This window comes from Miscanthus floridulus, chromosome 6, assembly GCF_019320115.1.
Source record: "Miscanthus floridulus cultivar M001 chromosome 6, ASM1932011v1, whole genome shotgun sequence".
Lineage (NCBI taxonomy): Eukaryota > Viridiplantae > Streptophyta > Magnoliopsida > Poales > Poaceae > Miscanthus > Miscanthus floridulus.
In genome coordinates this window covers 110,947,077-110,965,015 of record NC_089585.1, presented here as the reverse complement: position 1 = coordinate 110,965,015, position 17,939 = coordinate 110,947,077, and the positions used below count along the sequence as shown (strand labels likewise).

At 53.8% G+C, this 17,939-nt stretch overlaps 2 protein-coding genes across 2 annotated transcripts; one reads left to right on the top strand and one right to left on the bottom strand.

Annotated features, from left to right (window-relative positions):
• Window positions 1-54: 54 nt before the first annotated feature.
• Window positions 55-2,314, top strand: LOC136456579 (pentatricopeptide repeat-containing protein At4g21190-like). Its single transcript, XM_066456491.1, has 6 exons — window positions 55-228; window positions 328-418; window positions 520-618; window positions 879-1,022; window positions 1,398-1,610; window positions 1,756-2,314. The coding sequence occupies exons 2-6, from the start codon at window positions 329-331 to the stop codon at window positions 2,068-2,070; spliced, it is 861 nt and encodes a 286-aa protein (XP_066312588.1). The 5' UTR covers window positions 55-228; window position 328; the 3' UTR covers window positions 2,071-2,314.
• Window positions 2,315-13,916: 11,602 nt separating this feature from the next.
• On the bottom strand, window positions 13,917-16,105 carry LOC136461009 (uncharacterized). Its single transcript, XM_066460496.1, has 4 exons — window positions 16,047-16,105; window positions 14,960-15,728; window positions 14,635-14,879; window positions 13,917-14,301 (listed from the first exon to the last, which is right to left on the bottom strand). Exons 1-4 carry the CDS (start codon window positions 16,103-16,105, stop codon window positions 13,917-13,919), a joined length of 1,458 nt encoding a protein of 485 aa, XP_066316593.1.
• Window positions 16,106-17,939: the final 1,834 nt, after the last annotated feature.

Here is a 17,939-nt window from a genome sequence, read left to right as displayed (position 1 = left end):
GATTTCCCTGAAAGAAAAAAATAAAATGGAGAGATAAATCGGGATTACAATTCCAAGCTGCCGCTGTGCGGTTGCGGTCGCTCCCCTCCCGACTCCGGCCAGAAGCATCCACGGTCCCGGCAGTCCGTTACTCCACTCGGCGGCGGGCGGCGGGCGGCGGCGGCAGCGGCAGCCCATCCTTTCCCGTTTTCTCCTCCAGTCCTACTGCTCTTCTGATACTCTATCAAGGTACGGCGTGAAGATGAGAGTTCTCTTCGTCTCGTGAAGGCGACGCTCTTATCTGCTTTCGTGGATTTTGTTTTAGTTTTTCGCTAATACAGATTATAGAATGTTTTGCTTGAGGAGCTACTGGTCTCCTGCATTTGCTTCAGTAAAGGAGGGGCCTGTTCGACATCAGATAAAGTTTAATTCTGTAGTGGTGAGCTTAATCTACTGTGCCGCTTGCGGTATGCATATGGTGGTTTAGTACTGGCGGAGCGGCCTATCATGATTCCTATATTAATGGCGATTGTGCAACAGGTTTGTGGTGCCAGGGGTCCAAGACCGAGATATCCCCGTGTGTGGAAAACTCGTAAGAAAATTGGGACTATTTCCAAGTCACAGAATCTTGTCGAATGTGTGAGGTTCTTCAACGTTTCTCTGTTCAGCTTTTGCAGCAAACTTTCAGTTTTCTGTATTTGTACAACTATATAAGTCTGCCTGGTTTCATTAACCACCTTTGAGCAAATTTCAATCACATTACCTGTATCAATGTATATTAAATAAGGGGAAACATATAGTTTGTGTAGGATGCCTTTTGCAAAATACTCATTTTCTTATGGACACATTGTCGAATTGAGTGTCTGAAACTATATGTCAACTTTTATCATCTTGTGCAGATTAAAGGTCTGTCTAATGTAAAGGAGGAAGTTTATGGAGCACTTGACTCATTTGTTGCATGGGAACTGGAATTTCCCTTGATCGTAGTAAAGAAGGCACTGCAGAAACTTGAGGGCGAAAAAGAATGGAAACGAATAATTCAGGTGTTAAATGGAAGTTCCTAGTTTTAATGTGAACTATTTGGTCTAAATTATTTTCCTACATATTCCTTTCAATTGTCAGAATTTCTAGTTAAGGTTTCATACTGTATTAGCTGTTAGTCCCCTTTCTTGGAGAATGTTACTAGTAATCTCGTCCTTTGACAAGTCAGTTAGCTGCTCCCAGTTCTAGAAGAATAGAATTAGCTGCTCTCTTTTAATAGTAAACCGTTTTTGTTTGGAAGATAATGGCAGGAGCTCTGCCTTTCAATTAAGAAAGATAACCGTTTTTTCCTTTACCAATACTGCACCTAGGAATTAGTCGTTCCTTTATAATAACAAACCCTTATTCTGAACTGAAACAATGACCACATGATCTAGGTCATTAAATGGATGTTCAACAAAGGTCAAGGGAAGACAATGGGAAGCAATTACACCTTGTTGAATGCTTTGATCAAGGACGACCGGATTGAGGAAGCAGAAGAGTTATTTGGAATGGTATTCTCACGATATATGGAGGGTTTGCCTCGTACATTTTTCATGAGAATGATTTCTTTCTATTACAGTGCGGGAGCGTATGATAAGATGTTTGAGGTAGGAAATGAAATATGTTTTTCCCCCTTATTTCACCAGTTTGCATACTGTTTTAACTAAAAGTTGGGGTTTGGCTTCAACAGAAACATTAGTTGGGGATAATTATCCAAGCATTCTTATGATGTCTTACTCGAAAATTCTCCAGATTTTTGCTGATATGGAGGAACTAGGCGTAAGACCTGATGGTTCTATTATCAGGATGCTAGGTGATGTATTTCAGAAGTTAGAGATGATGGACAAATATGAAAAGTTAAAAAAGAAATACCCACCACCAAAATGGGAATATCGATACATCAAAGGCAAGCGCATCAGAATGAGAGTTTACCCCGATAATAAAACTGAAGAGGCGACAAAAGGAGACCCTGACACCGATGAACTCGAAGAGGTGGAAAGTATACACCTTAATGAATTGGAAGAAGCAGCAGCTCAGGCCTCGACAGGAGCGTATTGGACGATGTAGCTTCTGGAGACCTTAAATATATATAGATCAGAGCTTCCATTTGGTATATTTTGTGCCTGTTTAATCAAAGCAGACTAGAGCAAACTGAACTGGTAACACACTCTCTATTTTGATTTGACATCCTAGAACCCTTGTTGTCATACTTCTAAAACATGGGCATGGATATCTTCAGATCTACTTTACTATTTAGATTGACTAGAATTGCCATCAGCAGTCTTTTCATGACATTATGGTAATTTTACCACGAGATGTGTTCTTCAGAGTTCTGTTACTTGATTTGTCTGATTTGCTTGCATAAGGCTCATGCTTTTTTGAATGCTTCCAACTAGATTAAAAATATAGCGATGGTATTAGGTACAAACAACAACAACAACAAAGCCTTTAAGTCACAAATAAGTTGGGGTAGGCTAGAGTTAAAACCCAGCAGAAGCAATCAAAGTTCAGGCACGTGAATAGCTGTCTTCCAACCACTCCTATCTAAGGCTAAGTCTTTGGGTATATTTCATCTTTTCAAGTCTCTTTTTATTGCCTCTACCCAAGTCAACTTCGGTCTTCATCTGTCTCTCTTCACGTTACTATCCTGGCTGAGAATTCCACTACGCACCGGTACCTCTGGAGGTTTCTGTTGGATATGTCCAAACCATCTCAACCGATGTTGGACAAGCTTTTCTTCAATTGGTGCTACTCTTAATCTATCACGTATATCATCGTTCCGAACTCGATCCCTTCTTGTATGACTGCAAATCCAACGCAACATACGCATTTCCGCGACACTTATCTGTTGAACATGTCGTCTTTTCGTAGACCAACATTCTGCACCATACAACATAGCAGGTCTAATCTTTCTTCCTCCTCCCGAGTAGTAGTGTCGAAGTCACATCTCATATTGTCGGGGACCTAACACCGGGGTACCCCAGGAGGTGGAACCAATAACCATCGAACGTTAAAAACTCCCGGACGGACAAGGACGTCGCTGCTTTCCTTGCCCGAATAACGGGAGTTTGGTTCCACCTCGCCCGACGCCCTTGGGCCAGCTTCACCTCGCCCGAGGGCTAAGGGCTAGACTCCGCCTCGTCCGACGTCCTTGGGTCAGCTCCGCCTCGCCCGAGGGCTAAGGGCTAGACTCCGCCTCGCCCGACCCTCAAGGGCTGGGCTCGGTCTCGCCCGAGGGATAAGGGCCAGCTCCGCCTCGCCCGAGGGCTAAGGGTTAGACTCCGCCTCGCCCGACCCCCGAGGGCTGGGCTCGGTCTCGCCCGAGGGATAAGGGCCAGCTCCGCCTCGCCCGAGGGCTTAGGGATAGACTCCGCCTCGCCCGACCCCCGAGGGCGGACTTTGCCTCGCCCGATGTCCAAAGACTGGTTTCGTCTCGCCTGTCAACCTCTCCCCGTCCCCTCATGATGATAGGTACAGAGTAGGACAAGACGTTCAGGTCAACCACGGCTTCGAGGACCATACCCTGTGCCCCGGCAGGAAAAGTACTGTCAGGGAATGACGGGATGGGTGCTTTAGACCCTCCCAGGCGTAGCAGAGCCTAAAAAGTGTTGCGGGTGCGTGCTCTTCGCCCTACAGAGTTATAGGCGCCGCCTTCAACTCTCGAACACGGAACCCGACGTAGACATATGACAACCACTACGGTCTAGGAAAGGACTCGCGTCCTCCATAAATGACGGATGTGCTGTCACCACGTTATGGTCCCAAGGGAGCGGCGCCCGCTTCACGGCCCCTCGGGTCCACTAGATCGGAGCACTCACTTCAGCCTCCGGACGCCCTCTCCGATCGGAAGGCCTTGCCCACAGCGCTACTTCGGACCCTGACCCCACGTCCCTCCGACGGGGACTCATAGGAACCAGAAGGCATGCGGAGCAAGGCTGGGCAAGGCTCATAAGTCAAGACTACTATACCAGAGTCCATACCCTGTGCGGAGCAATACTCTGTAGCCATCCTGACATTCTACAGTGGCATCGACAGTATTGTAGGCGCTTACCATCCTCTCGCACCCGCCGGAATGGACTATAAGGCTTGGTAGACGTGAACAACAAGGCTGGGTAGCATACGCATCCTTGCCCTCTCACTTGTAAAGCCATCCCCTTCATCTATAAAAGGGGATGTGCTTCCTCCAACAAGAGGAGGGACTTGGGACAACACGAAACACATCACACACAGTCAAGCTGCTACCAAGCTCTTGGCATCCTTTCGACCCTTCCATCAGAGATTTGGGACCAGTCCCTCTCTCGATCGTTTGTACCCCCTACTACGAACTATTTTCGGTGCTAATAATACGAGCAGCAACAGACTGGACGTAGGGACATTCAGCCTGAACCAGTATAAATCTTGTGTCCTTTAGCGCACCATCCGGGCCTAACGCGCATCACTATAAATTTACTTGTCGGTGCTCGTACGAAACACCGATAGTTGGCGCGCCAGGTAGGGGACTTTACGCGTTCCAAATCAGGCCTCAGATGGCCAACCACGCAATCAGCTGGGTCTCGAGCGCACATGTGCGTTTCGGTGACCTAGATTTCATCGTCACACTGGGAGGAAAGCTAGCGCTGGCCCACACGTCCGTCCAGTCTCTCCCTTCCGTCAGCTTCAGCCACCGGAGGCTTGAGGGCCAGCCCGATGACTCCCTTGGATCCCAGTTATCCAGGGAGGCCCCGCGCTGCATCACCCTCTCTCCGGAACGCCACGTACGGAGCACCCCGACAGCGTCTCCGTTTGGTCTCCGCAACGCCACGGCGACCGCTGGCCACCTTCTGATCAGCCGCCCACGGACAGCGAGTTCATGGGGACAATTGAACATGATACGGAGACTCTCCACAAGCTCCTCACAGAGGAGCCAGGATCCTCCTCCAGCTCTGACTCCAGCAGGGGGAGCCATCACCCTTCTCAGGAATGCTTCATGGCGTAAACCCCCGAGGGGCGCGTCGAAAGCGTCTCCGGGGAAGAGGCTACCCCGACAAGCAACCCTGACGGCAGGTCCGGGGAGGAGGCAGCGGCCCCATCTCGCTTGAGGATGGAGCAGCTGAGAGCCCGCAAGCTGGAGATCGATGAGGTGAGACAAGGGCTCGTCCGGGAGTACGTAGACATTAATCGCGAGATCGAACGCCGCGAAAACGGTGGGCGCGCATGTGCCACGGCCCGCACGGTACACCAGAGGATCCTCACCGACGACGGGACCCTCCCTCACTTCGCTCGGGCAAGCCAAAACATCGCCGCTGTGATGGCCTTGCTGCACGGCCTTCCGGAGGCCGCGACGTCCGAGGATTACCGGGCCCGCCGAGAAATTCGCATGTTGCTCGAGCGTGCGGCGGCGTAGCAGGCAGAAAGCTCATTGTCTCGACGATGCAAGCCCGACGCCAGCCAGCGCACGCCCTCGATGCGCCCCACCAAGGACACGTCCGTTCACCAGACACCGCCAGGCGGCAGGCAGCACACCGCCGTCCTGGTACATCAACGTCTCGGCCACAACCGCGACGTGCGCAGCACCATCGACGCCCGCAGGCGCACCCACGGTGACGCAGGGGAGGGAGCCCGCCGCGGCTACCATTCTCGATGCGGTGGACGCTATGACAGCGGCGAGGACCGAAGCCCAAGCCCTGGCCTGCCAGGCCCTCAGGCCTTCGGCCGACACATCCTCAACGCTGCTTTCCCACTAAGGTATCGACCGCCAACCAACATCCCTAAATATTCTAGGAAAACAAACCCCGGGCTTTGGCTTGAAGACTATTGGCTTGCATGTCAAGCTGGTGGTGCGAGTGATGATGATTTCATTATTCGCAATCTCCCACTATTCTTGGCCGATTCGGTACGAGCGTGGTTGGAGCACCTACCGTCCAACGACATTCAAAGTTGGGCGGATCTGACGGAGATCTTCGTGGGCAACTTCCAGGGCACGTACAAACGCCCCGGAAACCCATGGGGCCTCAAGAACTGTCGCCAGAAGGCCGATGAAACCCTCCGTGGGTACATCCGGCGCTTCTCCCGGTAGTGCAACGAGCTCCCTAACGTCGTCGACGTCGACGTGATAGGAGCCTTCCGATCCGAGACAACCTGCGAGTCTTTGGTTCATAAGCTGGGGTGTAGGGGCCCGTGGACCACCAAGGAGCTCCTAGACATCGTCACCAGCCACGCCTCAGGAGAGGAGGCGGTCGGAGCCATCTTCGACCGCTCTGATGGCAAGGCGAGGGGAGACGAGGACGCCGGCGAAGGCGCCTCCAACCGTCCCGCCAAAAGAAAAAACAAGAAGCAACGGCGCGACAACTCGCTCGTGGCCGCTGCCGACCGCAAGGGTGGATGGAAGCCCGCGGAGGGCGCTCCAAACCACTTTGAGAAAATGCTCGAGGGGCCATGCCCAAACCATGCTTTCTCGGCCAAGCATCTATACAAGGATTGTGGCCTCATGCGCAAATATTTGTCCGGGGGCCTCAACAAAGGAGAGCAGGGGAAGGAACCTGCCCCCACCACAGACGACGCAAAGGAGAAGGACGACGCCTTCCCAACGCTGAACGGTGCCCTCATGATCTTCGGAGGATCAGCGGCCTACGACTCCAAGCGCTGCCAGAAGGTCGCGCGCCGCGAGGTCTATACGGCCAGACCGGCCACGCCTGCCTTCCTCCGGTGGTTAGAATCCGCCATAACCTTCGACCGAACCGACCATCCGGATGCCATCCCACACCCGGGAAGGTACCCGCTTGTTGTCGATCCAATCGTTGGCCCAAAGCGACTCACGAAAGTACTGATGGACGGAGGCAGCAGCCTTAACATCATGTACGCCAAAACGCTTGACGAGATGGGCGTCGACCGAATGAACCTCCGCCCCATCCAAGCGCCTTTCCACGGCGTCGTACCTGGCAGACAGGCCGTACCGCTAGGGCAGATCGATCTGCCTGTCACTTTCGGGGATCAGTCCAATTACAGGACTGAGACCCTCACCTTCGACGTGGTAGGGTTCCCCGGAACTTTCCACGCCATCCTCGGACGTCCATGCTACGCGAAGTTCATGGCCGTCCCCAACTACACATACCTCAAGCTAAAGATGTTGGGTCCCCGTGGGGTCATCACTGTCGGCACCTCCTTCCGTCGTGCTTATGAGTGCGAAGTCGAATGCTGCGGCCACGCCACAGCAGTCGTCGCCTCCAAAGAGCTTGCCGCCCTCAGGGAGGAGGCCGTTGAAGAAGCGCCCGACGCAAAGAGGTCGTCCAGATCGTTCGAATCGATGGAAGGGTCCAAGGAGGTCCTCGTGGATCCCAGCAGCTCCGAGGGCAAAAAAAGTCCGCATCGGAACTGCGCTCTCCTCTGAATAGGAAAGCACGCTCGTCGACTTCCTCCGCGATAACAAAGACATCTTTGCGTAGAAACCCTCAGATATGCCAGGCATCCCGAGGGAGGTCGCCGAGCATACCTTGAAAATCCACCTAGGCTCCAAGCCGATGAAGCAACGCCTGCGCCGCTTCGACGAGGAAAAACGTAGGGCCATCGGCGAAGAGATAGCAAAACTATTGGCTACTGGGTTCATTAGGGAAGTACACCACCCAGAGTGGTTAGCAAATCCCATTCTTGTGCGAAAGAAGAGCGGGAAATGGAGGATGTGTGTCGATTACATGGGCCTCAACAAGGCGTGCCCAAAGGAATCGTTTCCTTTGCCACGCATAGACCAAATAGTCGATTCTACCTCAGGGTACGAAACCCTCTGCTTCCTTGATGCATACTCCGGCTACCACCAGATTGCGATGAAAGAGTCCGACTAGCTCGCGACGTCTTTTATCACCCCTTCGGATCGTTCTGCTACATTTCCATGTCGTTCGGTCTGAAGAACGCAGGGGCGACATACCAGCACTATATGCTCAACTGCTTTGGGGACCTCATCGGGCGGACCGTTGAGGCCTACGTCGACGACATCGTAGTTAAGTCCAAACGGGCTGACCATCTTGTTGTCAACCTCGAACGAACCTTTGCGAAACTCCGGGCAAATAGCATCAAACTCAATCCCAAAAAATATGTTTTTGGGGTCCCGAGGGGCATGCTGCTCGGCTTCATTGTCTCCGAGCGCGGCATCGAAGCCAACCCAGAGAAGATCTCAGCCATCACAAGGATGGGCCCGATCCAGAACATAAAGGGGGTTTAGCGGATCACAGGGTGCCTTGCCACCCTCAGCCAATTCATTTCACGCCTCGGTGAATGAGGGCTCCCCCTTTATCGACTCCTGAAGAAGTCCGACCGCTTCGAGTGGACAGCCGAGGCCCAGGAGGCGCTTGACATGGTTAAGCAATTTCTAACCAAACCCCCGATCCTGGTTCCTCCAAGCAATGAAGAATCCCTCCTCCTGTACATAGCGGCCACCACGCAAGTGGTTAGCGCCGCCTTAGTAGTAGAGCGGGATGAAGAGGGGCACGCCTTCAAGGTGCAGCGCCCTGTATATTTCATCAGCGAAGTATTATCCGACTCCAAATCTCGCTACTCCCAAATTCAGAAACTCCTCTACACCGTCCTCATCACCAAAAGAAAGCTACGCCACTACTTTGAGTCACACTCTGTGACAGTCGTGACATCGTTCCCCCTCGGCGAGGTCGTCCGTAGCCAAGACGCTACAGGAAGAACCGCAAAGTGGGCGCTCGAGCTGATGGATCAAGGCATTACTTATGCCTCTCGAATGACGATCAAATCCCAGGTGCTGGCTGACTTCATTGCAGAGTGGACCGAAGTCTAGATGCCACCAACGGTCGTCGATCAAGAGTACTGGACGATGTATTTCGACGGATCACTAATGAAAAAGGGCGCCGGCGCGGGACTAGTCTTCATATCCCCCCTCGGGGTCCACATGAGGTACATGGTTCGGCTCCATTTCCCTCATCAAACAATATCGCAGAATACGAAGCGCTCATCAACGGCCTATGAATCGCCATCGAGCTGGGCATCCAATGCCTCGACATCAGGGGGCGACTCCTAGGTGGTCGTCGACCAGGTCATGAAGGAGTCAAGCTGCCACAGCACCAAGATGGCGGCGTACTACCAAGAAGTCCGACGACTGGAAGACAGATTCGATGGCCTCGAGCTCAATCACATCCCGAGGCGCCTCAATGAAGCAGCCGACGCACTCGCGAAAGCAGCATCTGGCCGAGAGCCAGTACCGACGGGTGTCTTTGCCAGCGATCAACACAAGCCCTCGGTGCACTACGGGGGGTTAGAACAGGCCGACGATGGCCCATCTGATCCAGCCTCGGGGGCCGACCCGCCGACTGCTCCACCCAACCCTGAGGTCATGGAGGTTGAAGAAGGTCCAGCAGCAGAGCTCGACCCTCTCGACGACTAGAGAACGCTTTACCTCGACTACCTCCTCCGCGACATACTACCGATAGACAAAACAGAAGCTCGACGGCTCACACGCCGCGCCAAATCCTTCGTTCTTGTAGAAGGCGAACTCTACAAACGGAGCCACATCGGGATCCTACAGCTCTGCATCCCCAGCGAACAGGGAAGACTTCTGCTGAGCGACATCCATGGCGGGCTCTGCGGTCACCATGCCGCGCCGAGGACCTTGGTTGGAAACGCATTCCGACAGGGCTTCTACTGGCCCACCGTAGTAGCCGACGCCGAGCAAATTGTACGCACCTGTGATGGGTGTCAGTACTACGCTTGATAGATTCACCTTTCGGCCCAGGCGCTCCAGGTGATCCCCATCACATGGCCCTCCACGGTCTGGGGGCTCGACCTGGTTGGGCCACTCAAAAAGGCACCCGGGGGCTTCACCCATCTACTTGTCACCATTGACAAGTTTACAAAATGGATTGAAGCTCGACCGATCTCCACGATCAAATCCGAGCAAGCTGTGTTCTTCCTTGACATCATCCATCGCTTTGGAGTACCGAACTCCATCATCACCAACAACGGCACGCAGTTCACTGGTAGGAAATTCATTTGATTCTGCGATGAACAACACATCCGGATCGATTGGGCAGCCGTCGCGCACCCCCGAACGAATGGGCAGGTCGAGCGTGCAAACGGCATGCTCCTGCAAGGCCTTAAGCCCAGGATCTTCAACCGGTTGAACAAGTTTGGCGCGCGCTGGCTCGCTGAGCTCCCGGCGGTGCTCTGGAGCCTAAGGACAACTCCTAGCCAGGCCACCGGCTACACACCCTTCTTCATGGTCTACGGTTCTGAGGCCGTTCTCCCAACGGACCTTGACTACGGAGCACCAAGAATCAGAGCATACGACGAACAGGGGGGCAAGGCATCCCACCAAGACGCCATGGACCAGCTAGATGAAGCCCGCGACATCGCCCTCCTCCGTTCGGCTAAGTACCAGCAGGTGTTGCAATGGTACCACAGCCGACGGGTGTGGGACCAGGCCTTCAACGTCGGGGACCTCATCCTCCGCCTCGTGCAGAGCAATAAGGACCGCCACAAGCTCTCCCCGCCCTAGGAGGGGCCGTACGTCGTCGCGGAAGTACTCCTCCTAGGCGCCTACAAGTTGAAAACCATCAACGGCGAGGTCTTCACCAACGCCTGGAACATTGAGCAGCTACGTCGTTTTTACCCTTAATAAACGCATGTTCCTTCTTATCAGTTTTTGTCTTTACAAATCCCCGATCTTTAGTGACATCCGACCCCTGCAAATCACGAGGGGCCGGACCTCACTCGGGGGCTGATACAAATAATACAAGTACATTGTGCAAACACTTCCTGTGGTTATCTTTGCAAACTTTATCTAAATTTTTCGGTTCTCCTCAAGTCCTAAAAACTAAGATTTTGGAAACAAATTCTGAGTACAAGTGGTAGAACTATGGGAGACCCACGCCCCAGCGGCTACAACCTCTTTGCTCACCAACATAATCAGAACTAATTCACCCACCTTCCTAGTTTTTTGCAACTTGGGCCATGGGAGGGCATCGAAACCTCTTCACAAAAAAGGAAACTGAAAAACTGTTACTGTTTGTCGTAACAAAACATGAAAACTTGTTCAATTTTGCACAAATTCACCACTTACAAAGTGATTTCATCACACAAAGGACTAGTGTACTCCTAAAATTCAAAGGACTGTTCACTTGGGGGCTCCCCCAAACTTATTCGATTACAGTCTCTGCTTAGCTTTACTACGAGTACTACTACGGTCGCCGCGCCAAGCTCTCCATCGGCGACGTCCGGGCATGTACACGGACCAGTTCGTCTACTGTGGCCGCCGTGCCATGCTCTCCATCGGTGACGTCCCACCGCTCCGCCGGATCTTCAAAAGCGCCGTCATCTGCAACAATGAGCACCATGTCGACGATTGCGGTGTCCCTCCGCCAGGGCGCCCAGGGACTACGCCATCGTCATCGGCCGCAACCCCGACAATGGCGCCTCCACCGGGACGCCCGGGGACTACGCCATCGTCATCAACCGCAACCCTAACAACGGCGTCGGGGCAGAAAGCGCCTCCCGCTGAAGGAAGGCCGCAACCAACGATGGCAAAATCGACAGCGCTTAGGACCCTCCGACGCCTTTCCTCTTTTGGCAGCAGCGACCCCTCCTCAGCACCGGCGAACCACGCCATCTCATCTATGTTGGATGACCTCTAGCTCGACATCACGCTCTATATTCACAAGCAGATATGTGAGTTCTTCTCTCCTTGGCATTACCCTCTCTTACTTAGGAGCCGATGCATTCAGAGAAAAGGAAGGAGAAGAGGTGGCGGCTCAGAAGCTGGCGGGGAGGTGGGGCGAGAACTCCTTTTCCCTCCCCCCCCCCTATTTAAAGAGGGGGCTGAGCAACTAAGGAAAGGCGAAAGGTTCGAACGAAAACTCTCTGCCTTCCTCTATTCAATGCAAATGCAAAATCAATGCTGACAGAAATCTAAGGGGACGCCGCCTGGTAAGCCAGAACATCACCCGGGCATGGCCCGCCACTAATGCTCCTCGGACACGAGAACCGGGGCATGCTCACCTACAGGCAACTTTCCGCTTCCCCAGGCAGGACCATGGAACGACCCGACAACGGAACCTCCCTCCAGGGGGAGTCCAGCGGGCCTCCTGGGTCGATCGGGCGGCCTAGGCAAAACAACGAACGAACGACCAATTGAAAGATAAGCACCCCTGTTTACTTACTTTGAGTGTTGAATTCTTTACCGAGCCTCCGACCCCAGCAACGGTAGGGGCACGGACATCGCTCGGGGGCTGCCGAGGGTGCCTGTTTGTTTAAACACCCTCTTAGCCCGACCCCTCCTTACGTTTGGGAGACCAAAAGCACCGCGTGTGGGAATAAAATGATGAGTACAACTGGATGAACCACCAGACCCTACGCCCCGACGGCTACAGTATTTTTTGGTTCACTAGCATAATCGCGTTCACAGTTCCTCACACTACTAGCCTTAGCTCCCGCCTTCCCACAAGGAGTTTGGAGGGGTCCACCTGTAGAACTTATGCAGGTTACGCTGGCCTCGTCGCAAATATCGGACCCAAACCTGGCACGAACATGTATGGTAGGAGCTTCCCACGGCTCATACCACCAAGGTAACGTTACCGACCCCCGCTTTTGTTTCGACTAAACTATACGCTAAATCCATATATCCAAACACCACATATGCAAATCCTTGCATCTCAACGCTTCGTGTCATGTCACGAAGCGGTAGCCGCCTCATTCAATATGAGCGACGCCTGACCGGGGTTCGAAGGCCAACCCGTGAAGGGCTCGAGGCCGCCTCGTGTCAAACAGAGCCAGGGGAGAAAAACTGAAATGAGCCCCAGCGGCCCCGCCCGACCCCGTTTAGAAGCGGATAGGGACATCTCGACCTTTCTCGTTCGATTCTAACCTCGAGCCAGACCCACAGAATCTCCGTCGAGGAGAGGCCAACGGGCCGCCTAAGACCAGCAAATGGCTCAGGCATCTGCCGGGAGGCGGGTTAAGTAGTGGAATGCCACATGAGGGCTCTACCGACCCCGTCAGCGAATGATGGATCCGGATTCCACACGAACATACCCGTTAGCGAGCTCATTGAGCGCGACACTCGAGCCATCGAGGCAAGTGTCGTCAACTCATCCCCTCCAGCCGCGGAAACCGAGGATGGGGTAGCGCGCGAAAACATGGCCGACCCCTAGCAGACCCTAAAGGGCCCGGGGGCTCGAGCCGCTCGATCCAAGATCGAAAGACCGAGGTTCGAAGGCTGACCAGCGAAGGGTCTAGAGCCGCCTCGCGTCAAACAAGAGCTAGGGGAGAAAACACAGATGAGCCTCAATGGCCTTTGCCCGACCCGCATTAAGGCAAGTAGGATCGTCTCAACCTTCTTGTTCAAATCTAGCCTCTAGCTGAGCCCATAGAAACCCCATTGAGGGGGAATCTGTTGGAAGGCGGGCCAAGGAGTAGCGGAACGCCACCCGAGGGCTTCACCGACCCTGCCGCGAAGCAAACGGGATCGGATTCCGTCTGAACAGCCCCGTTAGCAAGCTCATAACGCACGGTCACGCAGCAATCAACAAAGGTATGGGAACGTAAGTTCGCCTCCCTCGCTCTGGTCTCCAGTAACATCTGACCCCAGCAAACCACAAGGGGTCGGATCTCACTCGGGGGCTGATAAAGGTATGGGAACCTCCTTTCTTTTCTTTTTGAGAAAACATTACATTAGACTTCCTCTTCGCATCAAGACCAGTCCCGACAGCTACGGTAATTTTGCTCACCAGCACAATTAAAATTTCCTCTACAAAACCTCGGGCCCTACGGCCTTAACAAACGAAAGGGTCGATTGTCTAAATCTTTTTTCATCACAAAAAAGAGAAGGCAAGATCAAACAAATGAAATAAAAATTACAAAACCGTTTCTAGGACACAAAAGTACTAACACTTGTTCACATATTACAAATAAAGTGTTTATCAAGCTAACTACTTCCGCGAAGGAAGGACCTCTTCTTTCAACCTGTTCGCCAGGTTCCGCGCGAGGGGAGCCACTGCCTTTTCCATCTCGTCCAGCTCATCGTCATCATGGACAGGCGCGAAGCCATGGCTCATTACCTCCAGGTTAATCTCCTGAGCATAATGGGAATGAGCAACAGCAAAGGCTTGGGTGATCTCGGTGTGGAAGGCATCCTCCTCAAGTTGGCCCACCCGTGCCATGATACCCGCGGCACGAGCCACGAGCGAGCTAGTTTCCACCGGCTGCTCCACCCTCAGGGCATCGATGACCACCCTAACAACGGCTTGTAGAAGGTCATGCTCGTCGCTCTTGGTCTGGAGGATCTCTCGCACTTCGGTAAGCTCCTTCTCCAGCCTGGCAGCAGCGCTCTCAACATCCAACCTTCGGTTCACCGCGACGCCAAGATCCGCCCGGAGGGAGTCGGACACCCCACGCGCCTCGTCGCGCTCTCAGATGGCTCGGTCACGATCCTCACGAGCTGCGCTGTGCTCCGAGCGAAGTCTTTCCTCGGTCCAGCGTAGCTCATCCCGCTCCTCGCGCAACCGGGTGATCGATGCGGCGTCCCGGTCTGCCCTTTGCTGCAACACCATGAACCTCTCCTCAGCCTTCAGCTTGAGGTCTCGCTCTGTCTCCAGCTCCGCCAGCAGCTCGCCGGCCCGCTCACTGGCCGTGGCATCCTTCTATAACAGCTCGTCCTGCTCCTTTCGAAGCCTGGCGGCATCCTCCTCGTCCAGTTTCACCCTCGCCGACAGATCCTCAAACATTCCATGAGCCTCCTCCGTATCTCGACGCGCCTCGATCTCCCGCTGCTGTGCTGCAGCGAGTTGCGCGCCTACATCTCCTTGTAGCCTGGCGTCCTTGGTAAGGCAGTCCCATTCCGCCTTTTGCTCATGGAGGAACCGGGACTTGTCTCGGCTACGAGCAACAATGTTCTAAAAAATGGACCGGAATCAGAAGACACGAAAAAATATGTGAAGAAAGAAGAAAACAAGCGAGAAGATCAAGCGGATACCCGGCTAGAAGGAGCGAGGATTTTGCGCAAGGCACCACTGGCCTCATTCAAGGCATTCAACGTAGCCGAGAACCCGATGTTTAGATTCTCCCGCTCCAGGCTCTCAGCAGCATCGTCGAGCGAGAACAGAGCCGATGACGGGTCCTTAGCGGCCATCCACTGAAGCGGCGGCTCTTCCCTCGCGGGAGAGCGGCCACCTCCCGACAACAGGGCCAAAGGCGGCTCCCTTTGGGTCCTCCCCACCACTGTCATGACGACCGAAGACCCTCCGGCCATGTCCTCCATCCGGCCTACCATGGGCGCCGTGGCCTGGACCGCGGGTGGCGCAGATTGTGCCACCCCCTCGGACGCCACCACGGTAGTATCCGACCCCGCTGGGCTTATCGCGGTCGTGGCCACCTCCGGTGGGGCCCCCGGTGGTGCGAACTGCGCTGCTCCGTCGAACGCCACCGCGGCGGCATCCAACTCCACCCGGCCCACGTCTGGCGCCGTCACTTGGGTCGTCGGGGGCACGGAATGCGCCACCCCCTCGGATGCCACCGCAGCCGCATCTAGCTGCCTCTGGCTTGTCACGGTCGCGGCAGCCTGCTCGACAACCACCAAGGGCACGGGCGCCACTATGGACGCCGCCGGACCAGCCAACGAGGCTACAATGACAGCATCACTCCTGCCCGAAACAGGGGTGACGCCGGGCAGCGTGATCCATCCCTCCTGAAGGGCAAGGCTCTTCCTAGGCGCCGGCCCCAAAGGGTGGCCCCGTCGCAAGAATCTACAAAACGGAAAAAGGGCATAAGGTCGGAATGGAAAAATAAAGGAAGAGAACGAGGGGAATCGGCGACGTACTCTGGTGCTTTCGGTCAACGGGTACGTTTAGGGGATGAACCCCCGGACCCCTGCTCCAACTCATGTGGGTGGGACCTTTTCAAGCCTGCCCCCTGCTCTGACACAGGGGGGCTCGTCTCTCTTGCCTCCGGGAGCACAGCACCAGAGCCGCTCCCCTCCATCGGCTCATGGGGCGCGACGCTAGAGCCGCCCCCCTCCATCAGCTCATGGGCCACGGCATCGGAGCCGCCCCCTCCACTAGTACCTCAGGGACGGCCTCGGATCTGTCCCCTCCCATCCACCGATCCACCGCTGGCACCCCATGGGTGACGGCGGATCCTCTGGCTCCCGCCGAACCCAGAGGCAGGCCCGGCTCCATTGTCCCCGCGGACTCACTTCCCTCCGCATGGAATGGAAGGGGTCCCTACAGGGATAGCGAGTCCTCATTCACCAGGTCACCCCAATCCACGCCGGCTGCCGTCTCATCATCGTCATCATCATGATCGTCGTCGTCATCACTACTAGTCTCCTCTCCTCGATCGCAAGCTTGTTGCTTCCGTATCGCCTTCTTCTTCGCAAGCTCCCTCGTCTTCTTGCTCCGAGTGACAGCGCCAAATGACAGCGTTCAAATTCCTAATCCAAGGCATATCAGTGAAAACTCCTTAAACCAAAATCGTAGACCTATATACCAGCTTCATTTGTTGTTAAATAAACATGCTCTACTTCGCAACCAAAACCAAGTTACAACACCCTGAAGGTCAGCTTGTCAGGCTGTTCAGTTAACAAGGACTTAGAAAAATTGCTAAGTGTGGAAATGTTGGTTTTGCTGATTCTTGTGATCCAAATTCAAGCATGTTAGGAGCTAAATCAGTCAATGACCCAAAAATAAAAGTTGTTCCCCTTGCCAAACACTACAACTTTGCTTTAATGACCTCCTCCATGCAAGGTCTCTAACACCTAGTTCAAACTTGGTCAAACATGTCACATTCAAATGATGATACACTTGAAACTATGGCTTAATGACCTATTTACCCCTAACCATGAATATCAAAGTTGTTCATAATGATACTCTAAATATGTTTAAGTAAATTGCAAGGTCATACAATCATTTCATGTATTAGTCACATATAGTGCTATCTAGGTTAACACATGAAATCTTACTTAAGTGTTTGATCATGAAAGGTGACCTTCATGAACAATGTCCTATTTGCTAACCTATGTGTTGCTACATGTTGTTGTGATCCATATCAACTAATTACATGTATACACTCATGATCATTTGCATATGTACAAGGAAACATGCAATAACAAGCACATGTTGCATATGTTTCAATCCAATGTTTCAATTGTAAATGCTTGTTTATGAATGCTTGATGATCATGCTTATGCTATGCAAGTCAAGTTATGCAAGGCTAACACCTAGGGTGTTACACTGATGGGCGGGCATGGTGAATCCCCGCTCATGGAAGTGGGCGAAAGAAACAACGTACCCATTGGGTGGCTTCGGTTCCCCCTCTTCACCGGGCAGCCGCCACTCCACGGCGGCGGTCAACGGGCGAAGGAGGCCTCGGTGGACGAGGCCCTCTAAGCGCTGACGAGAGATGTTGGATTTGTACCCTGGGTCCATTACGACGGCAGGAGTCGCTCGGGGAACAAGGCAGCAGCGAGTTTGACGGCAGAGGCAGTATGGGTGCAAGAGACGCAGGCGATTGACGACGGAGGTTAAGGACGCGAAGGCGAGGAGGCAAAATGCAGAACCCTAGGGGCGAACCCCGTGGTTTTATAGGGGCGACAAATGCGAGAAGGGCAACCGTCCGCCTCGATCTCCAAGCCTGCCACACGCACCGCCGCGTCACCTCGCGGGATACGCGCACACGATCCCTATCCCTTCCCGAAAAATCACGCCGAACGGTTCGCCTTCCCCGACGGACCGGGACTCTCTCTCCATCGAGGGGACACGGGTCACAGAGCTTTTCCCTCTGGCCCATCTAGGGTCCCGAATCCAAAGACCCATCCCAACGAGGGATAGGCCCGCAAACTACCGAGACTTAAGGGCACAAGCGTCACCAGGGCCTCGATCCGCGGTCAGGTCCCAGCTAGGCCGACACTAACTAAAATATCCCGTCGACGAAAAACCAAGTCTTTCAGCCTTACCCGC